Source organism: Neodiprion lecontei, chromosome 3 (genome assembly GCF_021901455.1).
Source record: "Neodiprion lecontei isolate iyNeoLeco1 chromosome 3, iyNeoLeco1.1, whole genome shotgun sequence".
In the NCBI taxonomy this organism is placed as follows: Eukaryota; Metazoa; Arthropoda; class Insecta; order Hymenoptera; family Diprionidae; genus Neodiprion; species Neodiprion lecontei.
This window is the reverse complement of record NC_060262.1, coordinates 4,431,288-4,456,843: the sequence shown is the minus strand read 5'-3', so window position 1 is coordinate 4,456,843 and position 25,556 is coordinate 4,431,288. Positions and strand designations below refer to the sequence as shown.

At 36.7% G+C, this 25,556-nt stretch overlaps 6 protein-coding genes across 12 annotated transcripts in view; 4 read left to right on the top strand and 2 right to left on the bottom strand.

The window, feature by feature from the left end:
• The window catches only part of LOC107216740, a 48,072-nt gene extending 39,461 nt beyond the window's left edge, over nt 1–8,611 (top strand). For both annotated transcript variants that reach the window (XM_046735961.1, XM_046735962.1), the window contains 4 exons: nt 18–219; nt 315–522; nt 662–791; nt 4,140–8,611. In XM_046735961.1, the coding sequence (XP_046591917.1) occupies nt 18–219; nt 315–522; nt 662–791; nt 4,140–6,906 (3,307 nt within the window). In that variant the 3' untranslated portion in view covers nt 6,907–8,611. The remainder of the gene's footprint in view (nt 1–17; nt 220–314; nt 523–661; nt 792–4,139) is intronic.
• A 3,424-nt stretch (nt 8,612–12,035) lies between these two features.
• Nucleotides 12,036–14,345, top strand: LOC107224751 (transcription initiation protein SPT3 homolog). 2 transcript variants are annotated; one of them, XM_046734118.1, is made up of 6 exons: nt 12,036–12,550; nt 12,716–12,934; nt 13,046–13,366; nt 13,718–13,905; nt 13,990–14,143; nt 14,316–14,345. In XM_046734118.1, exons 1-5 carry the CDS (start codon nt 12,502–12,504, stop codon nt 14,125–14,127), a joined length of 915 nt encoding a protein of 304 aa, XP_046590074.1. In that variant the 5' UTR covers nt 12,036–12,501; the 3' UTR covers nt 14,128–14,143; nt 14,316–14,345. The 2 variants fall into 2 exon arrangements, with proteins under 2 accessions (XP_046590074.1, XP_015520416.1); XM_015664930.2 differs by having other exon boundaries at nt 12,040–12,550; nt 13,990–14,345.
• Nucleotides 13,997–17,970, bottom strand: LOC107224757 (WD repeat-containing protein 91). Of its 3 annotated transcripts, none has more exons than XM_046734112.1 (9): nt 17,739–17,970; nt 17,205–17,469; nt 17,003–17,118; nt 16,731–16,918; nt 16,322–16,634; nt 16,117–16,238; nt 15,372–16,038; nt 15,126–15,279; nt 13,997–14,135 (listed from the first exon to the last, which is right to left on the bottom strand). In XM_046734112.1, exons 1-8 carry the CDS (start codon nt 17,856–17,858, stop codon nt 15,133–15,135), a joined length of 1,938 nt encoding a protein of 645 aa, XP_046590068.1. In that variant the 5' UTR covers nt 17,859–17,970; the 3' UTR covers nt 13,997–14,135; nt 15,126–15,132. The 3 variants fall into 3 exon arrangements, with proteins under 3 accessions (XP_046590068.1, XP_046590069.1, XP_015520423.2); XM_046734113.1 differs by lacking the exon at nt 13,997–14,135 and adding an exon at nt 14,174–14,972; XM_015664937.2 differs by lacking the exon at nt 13,997–14,135 and having other exon boundaries at nt 14,174–15,279; nt 17,739–17,969.
• A 129-nt stretch (nt 17,971–18,099) lies between these two features.
• LOC107224752 (DNA polymerase delta subunit 3) lies at nt 18,100–20,070 on the top strand. 2 transcript variants are annotated; one of them, XM_015664931.2, is made up of 2 exons: nt 18,100–18,260; nt 18,570–20,070. In XM_015664931.2, exons 1-2 carry the CDS (start codon nt 18,192–18,194, stop codon nt 20,010–20,012), a joined length of 1,512 nt encoding a protein of 503 aa, XP_015520417.2. In that variant the 5' UTR covers nt 18,100–18,191; the 3' UTR covers nt 20,013–20,070. The 2 variants fall into 2 exon arrangements, with proteins under 2 accessions (XP_015520417.2, XP_046590070.1); XM_046734114.1 differs by having other exon boundaries at nt 18,130–18,260; nt 18,556–20,070.
• Nucleotides 20,071–20,538: 468 nt separating this feature from the next.
• On the top strand, nt 20,539–23,587 carry LOC107224749 (general transcription factor IIF subunit 2). 2 transcript variants are annotated; one of them, XM_015664928.2, is made up of 7 exons: nt 20,539–20,716; nt 20,897–21,050; nt 21,160–21,311; nt 21,500–21,589; nt 21,720–21,844; nt 21,931–22,074; nt 22,182–23,587. In XM_015664928.2, exons 2-7 carry the CDS (start codon nt 20,902–20,904, stop codon nt 22,335–22,337), a joined length of 816 nt encoding a protein of 271 aa, XP_015520414.1. In that variant the 5' UTR covers nt 20,539–20,716; nt 20,897–20,901; the 3' UTR covers nt 22,338–23,587. The 2 variants fall into 2 exon arrangements, with proteins under 2 accessions (XP_015520414.1, XP_046590075.1); XM_046734119.1 differs by lacking the exon at nt 20,539–20,716 and adding an exon at nt 20,763–20,821.
• Nucleotides 22,881–25,155, bottom strand: LOC107224756 (phospholipase A1 VesT1.02). The gene is made up of 7 exons (XM_015664936.2): nt 25,065–25,155; nt 24,750–24,924; nt 24,526–24,674; nt 23,719–23,964; nt 23,433–23,621; nt 23,212–23,362; nt 22,881–23,041 (listed from the first exon to the last, which is right to left on the bottom strand). Exons 1-7 carry the CDS (start codon nt 25,105–25,107, stop codon nt 22,984–22,986), a joined length of 1,011 nt encoding a protein of 336 aa, XP_015520422.1. The 5' UTR covers nt 25,108–25,155; the 3' UTR covers nt 22,881–22,983.
• Nucleotides 25,156–25,556: the final 401 nt, after the last annotated feature.

The window sequence follows — 25,556 nt, the reverse complement described above, 5'->3', positions numbered from 1 at the left end:
TGATTTTCCATTTACAGAGATAGTCTCTGCGGCATGCTTCACTGTAAGCATCTCAACGAACGACTTGAATTTGGCATGGAAACAGTCGCTATTCTCAGTCACTCCTTTTTGAACAGTGGTGGCCAAATTATACCTTGTAGAACAGCGATCGTTGATCTAGGGTTGAACGAAGTTGACCCTGGTCTTGTGCCAGACGGAGCTAAATGTGGCACTGGAAAGGTAAATATGAGCCAAACTTATAGAAGTTTGAAAAAATCGTTTATTACTCTAGCGTCGCCGATACTATCAAATCATTTTTATTTCACGACAATCAGATGTGCGTTAACCAAAAGTGTATGCCCGTCGCGGCGATGAGACTTACTTCACCTGCTGGCAGCGATGCTTGTCCAAATAATTGCAGTGGGAATGGGGTTTGTAATAGTCAGGGCCACTGTCACTGTCGCCTAGGATTTCAACCGCCCAGATGTGACGAGACTGGCGTTGGCGGTTCCATCGATAGCGGTCCTGCTGAAGATCCGAACGGTAAGTCATTTTTATTATTTTTATACCTCTGTACTTGTTTATTTAAAGCGGTTATGTTGAAAAAATTTCAGAGCTAAGCCTTGGGCATAATTTGTAAAACATTAACTCGTAAAAGCCAAATTTTCTTTTTCAATTACAGCACGAAGAGACTTCTTAATATCGCTGTACGTTATTTTCTTCGGTATCGTGCCCGTCTTGGTGCTGATAGGATTATTCGTATGGTCCAGGCACAGCGGAAGATATAAGTGGAAGAAAGGCGCTACATCAGCGTACGTACCTAATCTAAATTGCTTTAAGTTGAAGCGTAACCCGCCTAAGAGCCAACTTCATGCCGATTACGTTGGTCCGAGTATAAGTGTAAGCTTGAGTAATTGTATGAGCAGTGCTAATCTGTTGAGGAAATTAGTACCTCAGTTTTTGACTGATAGAACGAAAACTGGGCCGAGTCAAGACGGAAAGGACCATAAAATTTTCACTATTAGCGATAACGAGCCTAACAAACTTCATTTGCAAATAACAAAGACTGATTTGGTATCGAGTACTAATCCTGACGTCATGGGCTGCAGCAGTAATATCGAAGTTCAGAAATCAACGCCTTTGAATAATGATCTGAAACTGGAGTTCATCCATCCTCAGGAATTTCTCGCTATGCCCGGCGGTGTTAAAAAATATAAAACCGAAATTCTCCCAGCACCAAAGAAGGAATTAGGTACGAAAATATCCGAACAGATACAAAACTTTCAAAGAAGACCGTCGAAAAATTTCAAAGGTCTTAAAGTTAAGACTGAGCTTAAGTTTCAACATTTGACAGAAAGCCCCTGTAGCACTTCTGGCATTACTCCAAACACATCGGATACCAACGTATCCAATCCAACACCAAAATCGACCGTACTGTTTTACAATAAAAAGGCTCCTCCCCCACCTGCTCCACCTCAAAATCTTAAACCGAAATTATGGAATTAAAATATCTCAGTTTTTGTTCCGACATTTCCTGCTCAAACTTTCAACCTGTCTCACTTTGGCCGAATTTGGTAATAATTTATGTTTCGTGTATCAGGTTTGATACCTGACACGATTTTTGTGTATAAAATTTGTTGCTTAATATCTGTAATTTCAGAAGCTGGACATTTAACGGGAGAGCTCACTTAAATCCTTGATATTAAAAAAAACAATTTCTCACTACAATTAGAGACCGATAGTAATTTTTTCTATAATGGATTAGGAAATATCCTTACATACGATCTCAAATACTCACATCTTTAAGATATATTTTTACATATAACAGTTAGAAAATCTAGTGCATGGATCATAACTGTTTGAGAACTCTTAAAGCTTTGTGATTTATGCATTACATTACAGGGGGGGAGGGCTGTGTGGTGGTGGTTTTAAGTTGCGGGAGATAATATTTATTAATATTAAACAGTCGAACTGAGTACCAGCTGTTTTAACAGCTGCGGTATATTGAAATAATATATATATATATATATCTAGTTGCATATCAATTATTATAAATGTAATCAATCAAGTCACAATTTATATACTACATGACATATGTATCTCTAGTGATACCTTTATATGAGGACAAATGCTCAAAATCGGGACGTCAGACTGGCAAAGAACAAATTATCTGTGTATTGTAATAAGCTCTTTATTTGTGGTCTAGAAACCATGATTTTAACATTTTGTTTATTCTCTTTTCTTCAATTTATAATTTAATTTTTTTTTTTTTTTTCACTTCTCGTTTTGTGTATTTGTGAATTTTAAGTTTATTGTTGCAACATATACACTCTATTAATCGTGATTCCAATTTGATTCAATTCCTAGAATATCATTAGAACTATTAATCTATAATTGACAATATTTTTAAGAAATTTTATTTTTTTAAACATGCAATATTTGGAAAGTCATATTGTTAGCAAAATACTTAGTTGATTTGATCTTGATCGTAGTATCGTATCGTACGCTTTGTTATTCTCTCTTACCTGCTGGACAATGTAGAGTCTATTGGCTAACATGTTTAGTGTGGTAAGTTCGTTATGTAAGACTAGAATTTAAAATATTCAATTTTGGTTGGTTTTTAATATTACGAAAACCACATTTTGATGAACGATACTATGCTTTATCCGCAATAACACAAGTATGTTTTTAATAGTGATACTCTCTTCTTTATTTTGACAAATATGATTAATTTTATCTCATTTTACTAATTAGGTAATAGAAACTAATATTATTTCGCCATCATCAGTTACCGCTGATTTGCACTTTGTATAAATTTAATATACTATTAGGATAAAGTGTAGTTATTTGTCAATTTCATGAAGCATAGTAAACGAATCTCACATTTGCAAATGATATTAGCATCGTTCGTCGCATGAATTATTGTTTGCATGAACAGAGAAGAACAAAAAGATGGAAATTAAACAACAAAGATGAGAACAAATTACATGTTTTAGTATATTTTATTTTTAGTCTTAGCAGTAGTAGTAGTAGTAGTAGTAGTAGTAGTAGTAGTAGTAGTAGTAGTAAAATAAATTAAATTGGTGATATATTGTCAATATGAAATAAACAAATGGTTAATACGTGCATCAAATGCATGAATTTTGAACCGCACTTCGTAAATTAGCTAACCAGCATTTGATTTAAATTTAAACAATGGAAATTCATTTCGCCTTGTTCTAACTTTATTATTTTCACAGATGTAGTTGCATGGGCATGTTTAACCTAAACAAAGTTGATTCTTATGATAAAATTCTCCTTCAATAATTTCAGTTATTGAACTCATATTAGGCATTAGAGAGTTCAATTTTGTTTTCGAATTGCTCTATCGAAAGAAGACATAAATTCGATTAATTTTCTAATATCGAGCACCGTTGGTTCCTTTTTCTTTCTACCCTCAAATTAACAAACTCAGGCAACATGAACTTGCAATTGAGAGAAAATGAGATAATCGACTGATCCTTGCTGGAAGCTGGCGTACTCACACTCAGTTTTCAGTGATTCAATGCAGTGAAGGATGATGATGATGATGATGATACTTAATTATTTAAGCATGTATATTGCTATGGACAGTCTGTACTTTTGTATGCATAATAATAATAATAAATAAAAAAAAAAAAAAATAGTACTTATGTAAAACCCGTTCTGTTTTTCTCATAATTTGACATTCTTCCTTTTTCCATTGCTTGCTAATAACTTTCTAATCTTTTACTAACTATACCCAGCTCTTTAGAGAACCGTGCATGCTTGTGTATTAAAATATTGTTTGTGAATCTTACTCTTGTTATGTTTATAAATAGATAGATAGATTTAATTATTTGGTTGAATAGGTTGATTATCATGATGTTGGTACAGGTTCAATTCAGATAATAATTGATATGCAGCATACGATTTTACATATTATACTTGTAAAGTCAGATATGAAGTTTGTTTAAATGGTTTGAATGTTAGCTGAAATACAGTTATTAGTTTAGCATCATGCTCGCTGGCTGTATTCCAGTTGTTCATTCGTTTATTCATTACAGTACAATCGTCCGTACTTTGAAAACTGTTGTAGTTACTTCATTATCACGCTTTTTACCCCGACAACATCCTCGCTTAACAATTGCTTGAAATTTCAGGGTCGAACGAGCTGCCAACACCCTGTCTATCAAGACGATCGAACGTTCGAGTCCCATACCCCGAAACATTGAGACGATCGACTCTACTCTCAGCCAGGATTCAGCCTGTGCGAGCCTGCTGCCAAAAGCAGAGAGAGACGAGCGATTCAACAATAATCTATTTGGTCAGTTTAAGGGGTACACAATTACCCCGATCCAGAATCTACCCAAACTTGCCGAACCGTCGAAACCTGCGCCTCCGCCGCCGACCGTTCCGACAGTAGCTATAAAGACTAACGTTAAATTAGCCCAGCGAAGTAACACCCTGAGAAGTACGCTGTCCAGCGGCGTTGTCCACGCCAATCAAATTTCAATCGCCCCAGCTCTTCCTCCATTGAATCCGGGCTGCAACGCCAGACCATTGATAAGCAGCCCTGTACTATCGACAACGACTTGTACGTCCGTAGAAATAATCGGTCCTAAAGTACCGAGCAGACCAGCTCCTGATATACCGGTAAAAGTGACACCCGAGATTCTAACTATAACATCAACGTCGATTCCTCCGAAACCGCCAAGGCCGAACAGCACTCCCTTGACAAATGTGATATTACCGGAAGCGGAAAAGAAACCAGAGAAGGGAAGCGCTCTGAATCGAATAGCTTCCATATTGCGTCCAAACTCTAGTATTATGAGGTCAAACTCACAACCAGCTCAGAAAGAGGATAAGAACACAAATACGCTCCCGAGAAATCAACACCACAAGGCGAACAAGGTGATCGATAAGGAGATACTGAGGAACTTGGAGATTTCCAATCCCATACCTCAAAAGGAAATCGAAATATCGACACCTGCCATCCCGGTTGTTCATTCCGAGGTTGACGGGGAAGAAAAGAAGGCTGTAGTTATGCGAGCACAGTCCATGAGAGACAGCAAAATCACTGCAAAACCTGCCATTCACACTTTTGGCTCGATGAGACAAGCCAGTGCTGCAAAAAGACCCACCAGCATACCGGCCAGCACTAGACCAACTTCACCTCCTCCGGGACCGCCGAGAATGCCTTCGAATGAAAAGATCTCGGAAACGGGTGTAAAGATTCCCGGATTACCAGGCTACCAAAATCCGCCGATAAAAAGCGCTCCAAGTGTCCAAGACAACGCTTACGACGACTGCATGAATCTGATGAATGAGCCTTCGCTTGGTAAAATAATGGAAGAATCTCCGTCCAGTGACAATATTTATGCGGTGATAGAAGAATCAGTGCCTGAAAAAAGTCGCAATAAAGTTGAACCCCAACTGCCCGTTATACAGAATGAGTACAAGTCACCGAAACCCTTGGAAACCTCACCGAAGTCGGGAAGCAGCGCTGATTCGATGGGACTGCTGTCCGAAATTGTTTCCGAAATATCTAACAGAAATTTTGACTCTATTTACTCGACGTCGACGCTTGCGAGAAAGAAAAAAGAGAAGGAAGAGATGGACAAGAACTCAGAAAATCTCGGGTCAAACAGCTCGTTGGGAACTTATATTAATTCGAGTCACTACAAAGCCCCGGGTAGTATCTACTCAACTTCGCCTTCGAGTAAATTCAATTCTGCAAGTTCGACGACCAGCTCTGGCTACCTAAATCCATCGGCAGTGAACGTGCCACGGTCTGAGGATAAGAAAGATTCTGATAAACCGAAGGCGCAGCTGATTGAGAAGGATTCTAAGAGCGTGTGCAAGAGCAAGTTAACCACCCTGAATTCTAACAACCCAAATATCAACGATGAGATGTCCAAACAGCTCGGAATGAAACCGAGTGATGGTAATCTTAATTTCAAACCATTTTCCACTACTACGAATAAAACGATGGCATCTTTGGCCACGAGCTTGAAGAAAGATGAGAAAAAAGAAGAATCTAAAATACCCGCCAAGCCCCCGTTGAACAGGACAAAGACTCCGCCTAATCTTGGCAAACCGTTTACGTCGAAACAGATGCTTGATTCGAATACTAAGACTGGTAAACAGGGTGCCACGGAATCAAGCCTCAAGCCCACAAGGCAAGGGTCTGACACGAGCCTAAAGACCTCCAGGCAGGGATCGGAGACCAGTTTGAAATCTAGTAAGCAAAGCGGAAGTTTGAACAAGTCTAACCCGAGCTTGAACAAATCTAATACAAATTTAAACAGGTCGTCAAATAATTTGAATAAAAATGGATCTAGCTCAAATTTGAGTACGATGTCGTTGAAGAGTACTTCGTCAAGTCCAAAGAGTTCGGCGCTAAATTTGACCGCTACAAATAGTCCTGACCTAGTTTCAAGCTGTTCAAACTCTAGCCAGAATATGACGAAGTCGCCGGATGTCCTAGGCAACAATCCTAAAGCCATGACCGGGACAATGAAAAATATTGTAAAAACACCGACGATGACAAGGAGTGTAAAAACACCGACTACGCCACCAAAACCAACAGCCATATTGATGAAGTCTGCTAGTCTTGTCGATAAGAAAAAATCGCCAACTGGTAATACGAGTATAGCTAAATCTCTATCGGCTAAGGAAAGTACGGCGAATAAAACTGCCTTGCAAACGAAAACATCGGCGAAAAATGAGGCAAAGGTCGGTGGCGAAACGACTAAAGTAAATCCCGTTCAAAAAGCTGCTGGTAGTAAATCGAACGTTGCCTCATTGCAGCAGAGGTTTGAAATAAACAAAAATACTAATCCTACGAGAACTATGTCCGCGATTGGTAAAAAAAGTGCCGTCGGTAAGACCATTGACGTTGGTCGAAGCAGTAGTGCAAAAAAGTGAATACAATATGAAGTTGAGATTCACTGAAAAGACGTTTTTTCGTTCACAAGAACGCTTGCTGTGCTGTAAAATTTCATACTAATTTTACAAACCTAACGCTGTTTAAAATTTTCGGATATTTTCCAAGTTCGTCTGACAACAATTTGACTAAGAAAGAGAATAAACGAAAAAATGATGGAGTAAACGATTTTTGAATACTAATCGTTATCCCTTAATGGCAGTCGCGGCATGAAATATTTTTTATTAATTTCAAACGAGAGTTTGGTTTCGGCTGCTAGAAAAGGATGTGCTATTTATACTTGGTAAGACGATCGTATAAAAGTTTTAGTACCAAAACCTAAAATCTTATTTCGTAAATAGATATATAAGCTAGGATGTTAATTTAATTAAAAAAATTAAGTTTAAATATTCGTATAAAGCGTGTATATAATAATACAATATGTATAAATTCGATATTTTGGCAAAAGAAAACGAAATGTTTTTCCAAAGTATTCAAAGTCCTGATGAATTGATAAAAATAAAAAAAATATATACTTAATTAAGGCCTTTACGTAAGAGAGAGTTAAAAAAAAAAAAATGATAGAAAATTTTAAATCTATTTTCGCAACTTCAATATTCAAATAAAAAAGATGAAGATTATTGTATTCTGTGATACACAAGAAATTAAATGTTTGTTGTAATATTATAATAGAGCAGTTTTTTTAGGCAAGACCAAATCTTACTGGGAAAAGGAGTTTGACAAATGAAATGAAAAAAAAAAAATCAAACACGAAGAAATATTGTATTTTCGAGATAATGTATCGATCGATGATATTAGAATTAAATTCAACAGGGATATTAAATATTAATGAATTTTTGATTCAATCAAATTATAGCAAAGTTCAGTATAGTATACAACGTATGTAATACATACATCATCGCCTAAAAGCATTAAATAATTATTTAACCCGTTAGACTTTGAAAAACAAAATCGATTGTATGTATAATATTATCTTAACAGTCCACAGATACAGCTTTCGTGAATTAGAAAAGATACAAATATATGATGTAAGGAATTTTGGAATATAAGCAGCTACCCAACGAGGGCAGAGAGTGTAATTTATTTGACTGATTTTTTGTATATATGTTGATATGTACGGATATAGAATTAAGTGAAATTTGATAAAAACGTACCTTTGTGTGGACGTTAAGCTAAGTTACAAATTACCATATGACGCAAAAGTACGTGTAGCGTATGTGTAGCTATACATACATACACACATATATATATCGTATATATATATACTACACGTATGTGTACATACATTTTTATATGACGTAGGTTCACATGAGTTTTAACATAAGTCGCTTTCAAAAACTATACACTGCCTTGAAAAGTCTTTTAGTAATTATAGGATCGTTGAGTTTATCAAGTAATAATACTAGTATTCGTGCCATGCATTTTATTTAAATTGCGAAATCTACATAAAATTAAGAGCACGGGATAAAAATTTATGAAACTAAAAGTATACTATTCATATGACTACAGGATTTGATATTAAAAATCAAACTCACAATGCGATTAATTCATCATTGTTGAACATCACACGGACAAACTAATTACCCACATTCCGTCTGCAATGTTATACGTCTATGAACAGAAAAAAAAAAAAAATTATTGCCGTCATGATTTATTAAACGCGTAATAATTTTTTTAAGAAAATATGAAAAATGACACTGATGTATTAGAATAGGGCAAAATATTGTTCAACCAGTGATTTGATAATAAAAGATAACTCCTGTTAATATAGTTAAGAATAATATGCTATTTTATGAAATTGAATAAAAATTTCAAACTCTTCAATTTCAAGCGCCACAATGAAACGCCAATATACTCATAGAATGTTCGTTACAGCGTGTGAATAGAAAAGGAAGAGAAAATCCTGTAATTGGTGCATATTAGATTGCGTTAATCGGGTGCTGGGTTGTATTATTTGTTACGATTTTTCTTTCGTCAAAGAATCGTATAATAATTTAACACCAGTCTTTAATTACCAATTATTACTTTTGCTATCATCCAGTGTAAATCAGCGATCCGAAATAAGGGATCATTTAAATTCAAAGACAAAATTCTTTTACGTTTCGCCTCTAGTCTAACTATTACATAATGTGTATGTTTTTGCAACGGGTACAAACTATTGTACTATTTTACTATATTATTATAGCATTATATTCAGTTTTTTGTAATAACAAGTGCTAATATTCGTATGATGTATCATAATTTCTTGATACCAAAGACACCGTCACACAATTTATATTTCTAGCTATTACTCTCGTTACTATATTATCATATTACATGCGTATAACAAATAATGCGTTTACAATGATTCGTTAGTTACATCTGTATGCTTTTTCATGAATGAAAATTACATTAAAATGATTTCTTTGTATCGAATATTGCGTTTCAAATGTCTTCATCCGTTCGAGTAAATTAATTTTTACTTATAGGTGTTATAGATATGTATTACTTACACAAGAAATGTACTATTTGGAATTATAAAAGAACTGTTCAGCCAATCCGAACGAAATTTCGGCCGCTACAAACATTTTCAGCCTTCCACAATTTCCGTGAAAAAAATAGACAAACAAAAACGGACGCATGAATTTTCAAAAATTAGATGATTCTTAGAATTTTATGTGAATTTTCATATAATTTGATATCTGCGTATTCTTGTTAATAATATCCGTAATCTTATTTCAAATCGTGATACTTTAAATTTTTCAGACGAGTCTATTTTTACTTCGAAATAATTTTTAAAGGGACCTTGCGGTCTAGAATTTTCAAAAAATCGATTTTTTTTTCCAATATTTCGAAAGTATAGTAACTTAAGAATATACTGTGAAAATTTGGTAATGATATTCAGAGTATTTCAAGTTTTACAGCCCATTGAAGGTCGGCGCCAAAATACGTAGAAGGGTCAGTGAATACTTCTATTGTTCGTAGAAAAGCAGCTGCTACCTGAGATGTCTACCTGAATTGGTAGTGAAAATATGAGAGAAGAGTATGAGAAGACTGAAGGGATATTGTATGGTACTGGAATTGCAGATTAATGGAAGTACACGTTTAAATCTAATTTTTTGGAGAAAATACCTACTTGAAATTTTCAACGTGTCTATCTCGAAACTACTTTTTTCTGTCTTATGTTAATCAATTAAAAAAAAATTGCTCGACCGATTCATCTCAAATTAAAATATGTTATTGAGTACACTGGCAGCTATCGCAGGGACTAGAACGAAAGTTTTCCATTAAGTATTTATAATTTTTTTATAGGCAAAACGTTGTTAAAATCAGGCTGCTTTCCGACTTCTAATTTTGACAATATGCCATTTTATCATTTTTTATTTTTTTTTCTTCATTTTAGTTCCTGCGATAGATATACTCATAATAATTAAGGGTCATTTTTAATTTTTTTTATTTCAGATAAGTGAAGCACCAAATCCATTAACAGCAGCAAGGTCAACTTTTTTCGAAGGGACGACTTCAGCACCATTTTTATATAATAATAAAAAAAAAAAAAAAATTGGTTGTCTGTAAAGTCGGTTTACGGACGATAGTTTGACGTGATAACGTCATAAAGAAACATTGATGAAAAATACGATTCAAATTGCTAGCTATGACGTCACGCGAGGCCTCGCTAGCTCAGCGACAAGTCCAAAAGTTATGATGACGCCATCTAGTATCACTGAATTTTTGCAACGTAAAATATCAGTAAATAGAGCTTAACCAACAACGGAGCTGCAATTAACCTATTTGAGCTGCTGTTTTGTTGTGGGTGAAATAAATTCCAGTGGTATCTAAGTGCCGTGAATCGTTAAACAAGCGAAATGCTATCGCAGGCGTTTCAGCCGTAGCCATGTTGACGTTGAGAGTGTGTGAATACGTGTATCAGCTGACGACGGAATATTTTATAATAATTTTGTTCGTTACTTTCGATTTAACTGTAATCTTCCACTGCTATTTCACCCACAACAATTTTGAATAAGGAATCATATCGTCACAAAACATTTGAAAAGTATGCTCTCGTCTTTGAGAATTCACGTTGCGAAATCCACTCGTCCGCGTGCACATGTGGTAGTGTCAGAAAAATAAAAGACATCACGATGGTTCACTCATATCATCATTACAACCTTTATTAAATGCCATACTAATATATAAATAATCCGATAACATACATATAACTTTTATAAATCTTTTTGCTGCACTATCAGATAAATAAGTTGGATTTTTAAATTTTCAATTTTCAAATAGTCCATCAATAAAATCTTTGGGCTTTTGCCCTCCAAACAATTAATTTATATTACCAGCCGTAGTAGCGTAGCGTGTAACGTCAAAGACTACGGAACGGGAGGATCTGAGTTCAAATCCCCAGCCTCTTTCACGGTAGCTCGCCAAAATTGTAAGACGGGCCACGTCATTCAGGCGCCGAATTGGCGGGTTGAAGTTTGAACTCGGTCCGGCAGCCACACGGACCAAAGGTTTTCTGCAGTTTTCTTTGTGTCCCTTGCGCTAATGCGGATGTTTCAATTGAACATCACAAGCAGACGGCTGCAGCCGCATAATGGTGGCCATGGCACCGTTATTTTAACCAAATTTTAAAATAAATGTCATTTAAGGACTTGTCATTAATACGTTCCGTATGGATTTTTTAGGATCTTATTTAGTTTGTTACAGAAATGTCACAAGGGGTTACAAGGGGTTAAGGATTTTTTTAAAGGATAAAATTAAATATGCAAAATAAAATATTTTATACCATTCTGTTTAGAGAGATGGCAAAAAGATATGGATCATCGACATAGCATCCGCGAACTAGTGATTGAGGACAAGAGTAAATGAAACGAAATGATGTTGACATGGAGAGTGATAATGATTAACGATAAGCGAGGTTTTCATCGATCTTGATGCGGCGATACAGACAGTATCGCAAGAGAACGTTGCGCAGACTGACGGTTTACAGAGCGAGAGAATACATAGATTACACACATACATGATATTGAGACAGTAGACAATACATGAGATACAGCTGCTGTTTTGAGTCGCGAGACTGGCAAGCGGCGAGATTTGACGCAGAGACGGCAATTAGTAAACATTGCACGCGAGTGCGCGTCCATGCGTGAGGACGATTTTGAGTGTCGCGAGACACACATTTGACTAATTCGATACTTTGCCGAAACAACGACAATACCTTTAAACAGTCCCCACTCAAGGTTGAGCTGCACGGTTGCCCACTAGAGCAGGAAATATCAGAAATGAATTTAGCAAAAAGCGAAGGGTACAGCATAGCAAGTCTTGCAATTATGATGATAGATAGCATTATGTGCGGCTACTGGACACAGAATATGTAATGACTGCATGTAATGAGAACTGCCTGACACTAGGCGCCGTTATTATTTTAGATTTCGCTGTACTCCAGTAACATTTAGATTCTAGGGTTACTACCCTAGAACAGACTTGGAACAAGAGTGGTTGGAACACCTGCCGATGTGATGTCTGCTACTAGCAATTTGTGTTTGTAAAGAAACAACAAAACGTAAACAAACATTAAAATTACTTTAAAAATGACAAGTGTACCTGACGTTAAAAATGAACCAATCAACTACACAGCGGGTGAGTGAAATATATAAATTTATTATATACGTATACATAAATATAAAGAAGGTAGAATTCTGTTGGTTATGTTTGTGACATAAGAATATGAAATCCATACCGCAGGCTCGTTCATTATCTATTATCCAATTTTCTCCACATTGCTGATGCTTATTTTCTGGTTAGAAATCCGTCAAATGATGCATGGATTTGGCGACAGTTCAGCCCCGCTGTTAGAGTCAGCAAAAATAATCGAGGATGTCGTACTGCACCAAATGCGAGCAATTGTTTACAGGGCGTGCGAAGTTGCTGATAGGCGAGGGAATAGAATAATAACACCTGAAGATTTTATTTTTCTCATGCGCAAAGATAAGGTCAAGGTTCAACGGCTGTTGAAGTACCTAGGCAAGTGGTATTTTTCTTACATTGATGTCTTATTAATTTTGGTACGTTGTGAATCTATCTCTGTAAACTAAATACATCCCTTCAATTTGATCTGTTTTCTTTTTGTTTCAGAAGTAAAAGAGCTGCGAGCAATAATGCACAAGACGGTTCAACCAGAGAGTATGGGGAATTTTTTCGAGGCTGACGGTGGCGAAGTTTTGACAAAGCGAAAACGTCCTTATCATGATTTCATTCAATTGATCGACAATACAGGGGAATTACTCGAAAATAGAAGCACTTTTGATATCGTTAAACAGAACAGACTGATCAGGGCAGAGATGGTCACTAGAAAAATGGATGAAATTCAATATGTGGAATACTCAAAGGCACGGCACGCTTCCTTCACAAATAACAAACAGCGACACAAATTCAGCGACTGGGTATGCCCGGATGGTAAAGTGAATTCAACCATATTATGTGTATAGATCAGGTTGGTTTTTTTAAGTTTCTTTTTCTTATGTACCCTTTGAAAAGTTAGTTTTTCGCCTCAAACGAAGTCTCGTAAAACTGGAACTCTATAGCAAAATTCTAAAACGTTACTCATCCGGTTTGAATTTTTCAAACACTCGAACTAAACTTTTAGAATTTTGCTACCGAGCTTCGGTTTCACGAGGCTTAATTTGAGGCTCAAAACTAACTTTTCGAAGTTTATGTAAGAAGAAAAAAAAAAAACCATTCTAGTATATACTTATATTTTTTTTCTGTTCAGTATCTAATCATAAATCGAATCTTCAACGCTTACAGATGATGTGAAAATATCAAAACAAGGCTACCAAATTTTGAGCTATCTCGCTTACGAAACTGTCGCGCAAATTATAGACTTGGCGCTTGTGGTCCGACAAGATCAGAGTAAGATTCATGGAGACGCTATTGAAAGGCTGAAACTAAACCACTGTAATCCCTATACCTACAAGCCTTATCAGCATAATATGGTAAACGAGATTATGGATTTCTTCTCCTTTACCTGAGTCACAAATAATTGGCCGCGTTCCATTATATAATCTCTTTGATTACAGGGAGTCGTAATAAAGCCAATCAGTCCGTCGGAAATAAATGAGGCATTGAGGAGGTATTGGTCACCACAGCTGGATATTACAGGGCCATTTTACAGATCATCTCTGCGTCCGCTGCACCCAAAATTACTTGCTTGTTGAGACATAGGCTGCGGAGGTACGAGCTTGTATTAAAATAATTGCAGGGTTGATGTTGATAATAGCTTCAGTTTATTTATTGTTATCGAGCCACGGCCGTTTTATATTTCAATATATGACTGCGATTTTGTTCTATATTACTCATTAAACTCAATAATCATGATATCAAGTGTATATTTCTAAAATTACAGAGCATCGTACGTACTACATTATAATTTGAGGAAAAACGCTAGATTTGGAATAAAAATACAAAGAAAAGTAATGACTACTTTTGGAAGTTTCTTGTTACGTATTTTACAAAATTCACGATTTACATGCTTACAATATTCTTTTTCTTTTTATTTTTCAGTCGTGTAATAAAATTTATCTACAATTATGCAAAGATCATTATCAGCATCACAGTATATGTCATGATTTACAATATAGGTATATTCAACGTGTATTTGTGTATCCTCCTCCTTTGATTATTGACCACAAATCTATTATATTAGAACTATACAATTTTGTCAATTATGTTTGGACGAATTATCATTATTATTAAACATATCGATAACATTTTAAAACATTCAACCGCTTACAAACTGCCCTAATTTTATAAATTACGGCTTGTCGAGGTTTTTAAAGTATTTCTTTTAAATTGTTTCAATACTGTTTCAGTAACAATTTATTATTGCCTAAGAAATAACACCTGAGAACTATTTTCTCTTTAAAAAACTTGTCTACTTGAAAATGGTCGTCCAATCGAAATCCATAATAGCTTCTTTTGTGGTTGTCCAATCACGTGTTTGAACTAAGATTTCATGTCCAAGATTTTTAACAATGACTACCAACATTTGTTCAACCCTTTTCTATAAATACGCGTAGTTTTAATAAAATGGTATATTTTTTTTAAAAACTACTACTTGTCTACTATTGACAGAATTCTTTATCTCAGATAGGCACAATCATCTGAGGTACAATTTTCTAGTTGCCCTACGAATGTACACAGAGGCTTATCTTACTTTTATATCATGGTGAAAGTAGAGTCGATACTCTGGCTTTCCCTTCAGCTCCCCCTGTGATACAGGTTCCAGATTGATTTGCCGTCGACCAGTCGCAGCATAACGTGCCATTATGGCCCCCAAGTTCCAATACTTTTTGCGTACCAGGTGGCATCTGAAAAATTATACAATAAATTAAGTAAACACACGAACAATGGAGTTAGAGAATTGGGGAAAAAATTCACCGAGATGTAAAACTTTATTTACCTTGTAAATGTTACCGCCCGATTGTGTGCAAATCAGCATGTGACTCCCATTTTGGTCAAAAGCGAATAGCTTTCCATGTACTGAATTTTTTTCCACCTTAATTTTCATCTCCCACGTATTTTTGTTTGTCTGATTTAAATTTCTTTGACATAATCTACCGTCTTCGCTTTGGGCGCAAATATTCGTGAAGTCGTTTATCAGCTCGATGTCAATCACTGGACTTGAATGGCAGTTAAAATTATCTATTATTTCGTTCCTCCTCAAGTCGTGCATAACGATATTACCGTTAGATAGACCAGTTATCAATAGCTGTCCATTGTGATTGAACGTGGAACAGAGGGCAGTCAAGTTTTGGTCTAATGGTAGAGTTCTTTCTAGTTTCCTTGTTTTTATATCGTAGAGCAGTAGTTTCCCTTCACTGGAATCTGACACCGAACCTTGCACCGAACAGACAAAAGTAGATTCGGCTGGATTACATATCAACGTTACAATTCGGGAACCTTCGTGATGGATTTCCCATAATCTTTTACTATCCCTTGTATCGTGCAATTGAATTATTCCGTTATTGTCTCCGTGCAAAAAGTATCTTTCGTTCTTTGATATCCAATCTAGAGCAGTTATGGCATTGTTGGAATTTACCGTTGTTGATGTGAAAGTGGCGACTGTTCTGGAAAATGAATTGTCGGTTGGCAAAATATAAGCAATGTATGCTATAATTGTAACGATATTGCATTTTCTTGATTACTTTGGGGACGGAATCGGTGTCCATATTTTAATTACTCCATCTGCGTCACCAGTCGCGACGTAAGAACCACTTGCGTTGCTCTTACATTGAATAATTGACGTTTTGTGTTCAGTGTATTCTTCCTGTTAAAACGAAGGAACATTTTAGACAGTAAAGAATATTTAAAATCACTCGCATTCGATTATTTTCTGTGCATCAATCTCACCTGACTAAGAAGAATGTAGCTGGCGTCGATTTTCTCTTTATTTTTTCTCTCAAATGCCGCGTCTATGGGAGAATCTCTCTTCCTAGAACTGTTCAATCTTGAATCACAGCTGATACTTCTCTTGGCAACAGCTTCTGACTTGCTTAGCGAATTTATTCTACATTTTGTGTTTAGTCTCTTGGTGATCTGTTCAGTTTCCATCTGTTTTTTAACACTCACTATAGGTTTTCTACCAAGTACGGGACTAGAGCTGCCACCTATATTTCTTATCAAGTTTTTCAGCGTCTTCGGATTCTCTGTTAAAGGTGATTCTCTGAAATAGAGGAAAATCATTTAATCGTTACGCACTTGTGTACCGATTTTTGAGATTATTTCTGTTGGATTCAGATGTCGAGATCTTGGTTCTTACTGAGCTATGATATAAAAATCATCCATGATTGGTGGATGTTGAGGTACAGGTCCTGCATTAACATCCGATATTGTCTCTGGTTTGACCGCATCAGCAAGTCTCTGTTTCAAAGTGTCATTTTCCTCCTGGAGACGCTTAAGTCTTACCGAATCTTCATCTATAGCTAGCAACGTCGGCTGCGGCATACACTGAGACAAAAAAAAATAGATACAATCTACGTTTTGATTTGATTTGTATGACTTCTCTTATCACATCCTTTGAATAATACTCACTTGGAATATTGTAGCTAAAAAATTGTGCAACGAAACGAGCATGGTGTCTTGCCACTGCCTGCTGAAGTGAACCGAGTAAACAGGATTATCTTCGGGATTTTTAATAAATGGCAGCGCTGTGGATGCACAAATTTCGTTTCGTGAATAACGAGTCAATGATCTATTGGTAATACTGAAAACTAAAGCTAAACACTTTTCTTACCGAACCATTCCTTCCATTCGCTATGACCCTGGAGCTCCGGTGCCATTTTAATAAAAAACTCTTGGATACGATCCTGTTTGTTGTTAACCGCCGCGTTAACCAGGTACATTTTCAATACAGCATTTTCCAGCTTTCTTATACCAGGTGTGAAATGATTCTCAAGACGAGAAAACATTCTCAAATCCAAATGGCCCCATAATTCTCTCAGTGCATTTAGATCGTAGTTGTATATGTACTGTGTCAGCTGATCAACTATTTTGTCAACCTGTAAATAATAATTTTGCTTCTATAAAGAGCAATGGAAGAGAAAGAAAAAGTATATATTTGTGATATTTCATAGCAATATATTCATCGCTAAATATATGCAGCAATTTGAATGTTTTGCATCTCGTTTTGGGTTTTGATCTCTCATTGATAATTGTATAAGATCCTAATCTGATACGTATGTGTGAAGATATCGATGATTTGATGCGATAGTTTTCGTCTGTTATTGTTAAATAATTGTAGAGGGGCAAAACGTCATGCATCACTTACTCTAAATCCCTTCTCCTTTTCAGCTTTAAGATCGTTATCGAAGGCTTTTAACGTCTGACTAAACCCTCTGAATAACAAGTATTCCTTAACGAGTTCATCTACATACTGGACATGAGACATTTTCAATAAATAAGAAAGTTTTTTTGTTTCAACTGTTCAATATTCGAGACAATGACAGCTCTATGTTGTTATAACCCAGCCATTTTCCACTTGGTGGCAACAATGCAGAATGCATCCCTCCGATGCATACGAATTATCTCTAATTTGGCAACCATGGAACCTAACATAGCGCTACAAATTTGCTTTGCCCGCTTTCCGCTCGCGGTTTTTAATCAGTGTGCACAACGTCGGTCATAAAAATTCCCTAGTTCAAATTGTATCGCAAGTAAAATTGTCGCGGGATTCACGTAAAGCCAATAACGGAGTATACAAAACGTACAACATTTTTACAAAATGATTCGGAAACAAATTGATATTTACTTGGAGGCTCTTGCGGGCTACATTAACGACGACGACAAATTAGTAATTATTATAGATAATTATTCAGCGATATTACAATACATTTAAATTACTGTCATTTGCTCTTGTTAACTTACAATCTAACCTAGCTGAGTCTAGAACATATTCTTATGTTTATTTTACAGTTTGACATTCGTATTTCAATTCTAACGATATGAAACATTATTTCGTAGATCATATCTTCTTAAGTGCAATAAATGTTAAAGTGAGATTTATCTCACTCCAAGTTGTCTGCTCTTGTCACTGCTTTTTGACGTCAACCCTTCTTTCTGAAACATCATCTCATTTTTGATTATAGATATTTGTCAACAGGTTACTTACAAGTGGTTGAGCAAGGAGTTAGGCATCCACGTGAATTTGTCAAAGCAGCTGTTATTCGAGTACTGGGAAACTCAACGAGTGCAGAAAAATCATGTAATCAGTGCGACTTTCCTGCTCATGGGATACGTCAAGGAGCGAGAGATGCGAGTCGAGGTCGTCAAAGAGGATCATATGGCATCTGCGAAGGAGAAATTTGAAAAAATAATATCCGAGCATATTTACAGCTTGCAAAAAACTCTCCCTGAGATAGAGCTACTCGCCATTACTGACAAAGGCGATTCTCAATTGAGCGCTGTCCACTCTTCTCAGTCTGTTCTCAGGTCTGATCATGAGATGGAAGTTCTTCGTTGGGGTAGCGCCTTGTTAGCGAATAAACAGATGAAAAACAATACTCAGATTACAGCTCCGAAAGTTCGGGCAAATGCGAATACCGAGTCGAAGCTTACTGATCAGGCCAAGAATGTCAAGGAGTCCGGTGCTAAATCGACCACAAATAAAACAGCAGCGGCTAATTCGAGTGCAAAAACACAGAAAACTGCCTTCAACAATTTTTTTGCTAAGGCCATAGATAAGCAAAGCAAGGAGAAGACATCTGTGAAAGGTGTGAAGAGTAAACCTGTTGCGTCAAGCAGTAGTTTGACAACTACTTCACCCCATAAGAATAACTGGTTCGAGGAGAAGAAGAAACCTATTAGTTCGGACAACAAGGAGGCAAAAGAAAATCCGGAGAATATTAGCGATTCAAAAAAGCCTAAACTTAATGAAGACAAAGAAAAATCTCCGAAAACTAATTTACCGAAAAAGAATGCATGGTTTGAAGCAAAGAAAAAGCCTCCAAGTACCAGCGACAAGGAAGCAAAAGTACAGGTGGAGAGTTGCAGCGATTCGAAAAAGGCCAACGTAGAAAAGTTTGAAGAAAAATCACCACAGACTGAAAAAGTTAGCAAACAAGAATCGGCGGTGAAAAATCTCAGCTCTGGGAAAACTGGCGATAAAAAAAAAGTAGCATCTTCTTCACGAGGAAAAAAACGCAAGACTTCTTCAAAGGGCGAGAATACTAATAAGAAACGAAAACGTATAGTTGTGATATCTAGTGACGAATCAAGTGATGACAGCGAGACTAGGGATGATATTGAGGAACCTGATAGTTCTGAAGAACCACCGCAAGTTGTTGAAAGAGTTAAAAGTTCTCCTTCGCCACCTCTGGTCAAGTGTGAAGGCGGGAGGCGCAAAGTTCGGAAATTGGTCGATAAAACGTTTGTCGATGAAGATGGGTATTTTGTCACTCAAAAAGAATACGTTTACGAAAGTTGTTCAGATAAGGAAGAGGAAATGCCGGTAGAGGCTGCAAAACCTTCTACCGCTGATGTTGCAGCAAAGACTGCTAACAAGCGGAAGCAAGTATCGCTGCTTAATTTCTTCAAGAAGTCGTAGTTAACTAATACGTGGAAAATGTAACTGTAATGATGAATTAAAATATTCGTTGAATATATGCAAGTCATAGACGTGAACTATACTGTACATTACTGAATTTCAGCGGGAAAATATGAAATTACTCGCAATAAAGATAGAATATTTTTGATTCGTATTAAGGAAAGGAATAAGGAATTAGCGATGCTTTCTTTACAATCAAATTATGGAAAGTTATAAATTTTACGTCTATTATATTTGTTTCTGTCGTAATCTTTTTTTTCCTGTTACCTGATCAAACCCCTTTTTTTTTTTCTTTCTTCTTTTTCACGAATCCAGAACGTAGAAGTTGTGCAATCACAAGAACTGTACATACCGAAGAACAAATCTGTTATTTTTGTTAATAAATGCGCATGATATGTTTAGGTAGGGGTTTACAATAATACCGCGATATTTGAATACGTGTAAAAGCCCGGCGTTGACTCTTCTGGTAAGCCGTTCTCACTGCTGCCAAATATAATAACTAAATTTCCCCAGAATTTCGTAAAAGGTAGTCCTTTCAATTTTTACAACAGACTATCAGAAGCAAGTGTTTCTGTTGTATGTACAATTTATTTTACCTCTATTTAAACAGTTATTTACAGAAGATAAGTATAACGGAGTATTACCCTTCATTTCGCCTCGTTAAATACTGAAAGTCTATAATTATTGAGGCCATTTGCAACAAGGTAAGCAGTGCCAATATTGAAATCTGGCCACTTTAATAGTCAGTTTGGTTAGGTTTGAGATAGTTAATGTTTGTATCCAATATGCAATAAGTAATTAGGTTAAAGGTGACAGAAACTAGCGTTCGACCCATAATTGCCAGGATGAATGCGAGAATGGAAACTGAAATATTTTATTTTCAGGTATCATGTCTGCACCGCCTCCTCACACAGACCGAGAATTAGATTTGAGTAATGCAGGACGAGGAGTATGGTTGGTTAAGGTTCCTAAATATATTGCGAACAAGTGGGAAAAGGCTTCCGGAGATATAGAAGTTGGCAAGCTGAAAATCACAAAGTTTGTTAAAAATGTTAAATTAACCGAAGATCGTTTACGATTGTAGAAATGACAATCATTCCATCGCTCCACACCCTCCCCTTGATCATGAGGGTTGTTTTATCCGCAGAAATCCAGGGGCCAAAGCAGAAGTTTCTCTAAGACTTTCGGAAGCTGTTTTAGCTCTGAAGGAACGAGAGGAAGAGGAAATTCCAAAGGCACACCGGCTGGATGTAACTACTGTCACTCGTCAAATGCTGGGTGTATTTTCTCATGTCACACGTGAGTGTGAACAATTTTTGTGGCTGTATGCTTTTCTTTCAAAATCACTAAAACCATTAGCTAGTCTATTATTACTTTGATCCTAGAATTGCTCAAAGTACGAATTAATAAATTAGGACAATGCAGCATGCATTCTCTGGCTTGAATCTATGCATCTACTAAATTGTCTATTCCAATGATTTTTACAGCTGCTAGCACTTCGGATGCTATTGTTCCAGAGACTGAAAAACTTTACATGGAGGGTAGAATAGTGCAGAAACTTGAATGCCGCCCTTACGGTAAGTATGGGTGATTCAGAATCGTTGAACCTTGACTTTAGTGGCAAATTTTCAGAAAAGTTCAATAGATTGAAATATTCTTCCAATCTTCGACTGCGTTGTTAATTTAAATTCGAAATTACATTTTTAGCTGACAACTGCTACATGAAGCTTAAGTTGGAAAGCATAAAACGAGCATCGGTGCCTCAGAGGCAAGTTCAACAATTGGATAGGGTTGTACAGAATTTCAAACCTGTATCTGATCACAAACACAACGTAAGTTATGAATGTAATTGTTGAAGAATTTTACCGTGTTTTCTGTTTGTCTTTATTTGGAGATTTTATCTGCATTATTTTTACAGATCGAATATGCCGAAAAGAAGAAGGCTGAAGGCAAGAAGATGAGAGATGACAAAGACGCGGTATTAGAGATGCTATTTGCAGCATTTGAGAAACATCAGTACTACAATATTCGAGACCTTGCCAAAATCACCAGGCAGCCTATCGTAAGTTATGCCACAATCTTATAAAATTTTTTTGCAGACATATACGATTTTTCTGAGAATTGGGGAATTACACTTTTGCAATGATTCATGAAAAAATTGATTTACAGGTTTACTTGAAAGAAATTTTGAATGAAGTGTGCAATTACAACTTGAAGAACCCGCACAGAAATATGTGGGAATTGAAACCTGAGTATCGTCATTACAAGGATGATCAGAAGCCAGCGGCAACTGCCACAAAAGTTGATGACTCAGACGATGATTAGTACTTTGTTTTATATACTTTTTTAGAATGTTTGGACGATTTGCTGCCTGTGATTTGCTAGTTCAGATCTTGATTTACTGAGTTCACTGATTACAATCGATCAACTCATAGATCGATGCAATTTCTTAAATGGAAATTTATTTGATTCGTAAAGGCGTTCCAGGAATAGCTTCGGTGAATTTAAGCAGAGTTTGTGAGATAGTAAAGTGATAAATCGCGTCCCCATGGAATAATTCTTCTATATCGACGCCAGGCAAAGAGAGAAAATAAAAGACTTTCTCTTGTCATAGGATCCAAATAATAGGGAAATTTGCGGAAATCCGCATTGGATGATTTGTAAATAGTGATATATTGTATTTATTTTTACATCAATCGTTTAGATGCGAAGAGAGAAGTTGAAGAAGCAAAGACTTTATCTCAGATGTAGATTTGTTCATATTGTTACTCGACATAAGTTTCATACGGAAATATTAAAGAGAATCTACAAATATAATGGTGCGTAGGAGTAAAAAATATATCAAAGCATAATGAAACGGTAATGCACTTTAAAAAAAATTACATTACAGTATATTTAAACATATATATATAAGATACAATTACACCAGCCATCATGCTCTGATTTATAGAAATCAAATCAAGGCTTCTGCTCATCCCAAAGCATAGGGAGACTGTCTGGCTGTCTCAAGAGTAAAGCTGCCTCTGGCACTGCAAAAATAATGTTAATCGCTCATTAGTTCCGAAGCTGTAATGGCAAAGCTCCAAAGTTTTTTTCTCTTTATTGTAACTGGTTTGATACTAATAATTCTCGGTGGACATACACAAGTATCTCCGCAGCTGTTTTCTGTACTAAACAAAGTTTTTCTACTCGTACTTACAATTTGTTAAAAACTCTACCACCCATGTACACTTCGTTGTGTCGGTCAAGTGCTTCCAGGTACATTGAACGTGTTCCTGTGGCACGGAAACCGGTCGGGTTCCTGATAGATTCTGCGAAGAAGTAATAGGCGCGGGAATGGGCGCAGCTCCCTGTAAAGGATAATGTGTTAGAGTGCTGCGATATGCGCAATGACAAACTCTCAACTTGTGCGAAACTTACCGACAAGGTCCAGTCCGCATCCAGGCTGACTGCTACCGCCGTTGGGGTAAAAATCGGTATCACCAATGGCATCCATGATGCCGAGAAGTCCTCCATTTGTGTGGATTATCTGAACATGGTCAGCGTCAGTTTGGTGAATTCGGGATCCAGCTCCAGCAGAGTTAAAAAGAGGAAGCGCTGGGTCGAGACCTGTGAAAATATTCGTGCAATGATGAAAAACGATTCCTTGTGTAAAGAAGACCGGATTTTCGAACGAGTTAAAGAATCTCATCTGCCTTTTACTCACCTATGACAGCGTCGATTGTGCCCTCAGCGTTGCGGGCAGCAATTCCAGACACGTGAGCACCTAGAGAGTGTCCAACGAGTTTCGTCGATGCTACGTTGAGGCCGGCGTTGGCGCTGAGGAAGTTGATCATCAGACTAACTCTGGCGGCAACACCTCTGACGCTTGATGAAGCACTCACGTAAAGAGCACCAGCAATGGAACTCCAATCGATCACAATCACGTTGTAGTCGCCTTCAGCTAGGTAGGCTGAGGATAAAAACGAGGAGATATGAACACAAATATGAACACAGGACTCAACGATGTGAAGTCAAATTACGTCTTAGAAAAAACAATTTTCCTGTAATTCTTACAACCGGTGTGAACTTAGCATCCCCATCATCTCTATGTCAAAAACATGCTACAATTCTATTCACATCCAGATTAGTTCTATATTTCCTGATAAGTTTCAATAAAATTTCTGTTAATTTACCCTAAAAAAAGGGTGCATAAAGGATGATACGCTAACTTTGCGCTGTATCTTACAGCGTCTAAGCGAATTTCAATTATTCCAGCTGAATGGAATATTTTTTTTTTTTCACCCGTTTTTGGACAGCAGAGGATTCATCTGATAAATGTTCCATTCAGCTGGGATGATCGAAATCCGCTTAGATGCTGTAAGATACAACGCCAAGTTAATATTTCATTCCTTGTTCAGCCCTTTCTTAGGGGTAAATCAACAGATCTCTTATTGAAATGTATCAAGAACTACTCTGGATTCTAATATAACTACAGTTTATTTTTGATAATAAGTTTGCACCGGTTTCTTACCATCGCGGATGGTAATGCAGGCGTCTGAATTCTGGTTCGACCTCCATCCATGAGTGATAAATCGAGTCGGGCGAGAACTGCTCCAGTTACTACCACTGACGCTAGATACGGAGTTGAGAACTAAGAGCTGAGAATTCCTGGGGTTGTTACTGTGCAAAGAGAAGACTGTAATTAGCTTGAGCTGGTCAGACGGCGCTTAAAAGTCAACAGAACTCTATTCTCACCGAGTAAAAAGATTGAATGTTATGGTTTCGACATTGCGAGAAAGGATGGAATCACTCGAATCAAAACCAGTCAGATCTTCACCCTTTTCCAGCAGGTCGATCAGTTGAGGAACTCCGTCTCCGTCAGGGAAATACATGTAGTCATGCTCAGGTTCAATCACCTCCCCAGCGTAAACTGCATTATTTTGATCAAATAATTAATTTTCGATGTAAACCAAGTGCCTCGAAATTGTTGGAAATGGTATGATGAAATAAATTCACGGCACTGTGAATCGATAATCGAGAAAAATCAAGTAATATTGAATGGTATCGTACCTGAGGCAGTAATCGCAAGAACAGCTATGAGCAGTAGCTTCATTTTTGCAACAAAAACTTGAATTGCCCTGTTATTCGCAGAATACTGTACTTATAGTGCCAGCAATTATCGATTCGTGATTGATAATCAAAACAGATTTAAATCTGAGTTTCAATCCCCTTGTGGTTATTGATTAAGGCTCAATTACAACGTTCTTTCATCTAATCTAAAATGTGATAAAATCTAAACATTTGATCTAGCCCATTTTGGTATTTTTGATTTAAAACAAACAAGATTATTATCTGGATGACAGTATTTATAGTAGTATACTGTATATATTCGGCTACTGATAAAACTTGTCAATCTACTCAGTTAGTTTTTGTAGTGTGTATATCGTTGCAACTAACTGAGATATTATCCTTATACAGTAGTGGTCGTAATTTTATTATCTAACAAAGCCAAAGTGCTGAATTGATCACGCCATTCGCCACTGTTAAATCCATCAATCAATT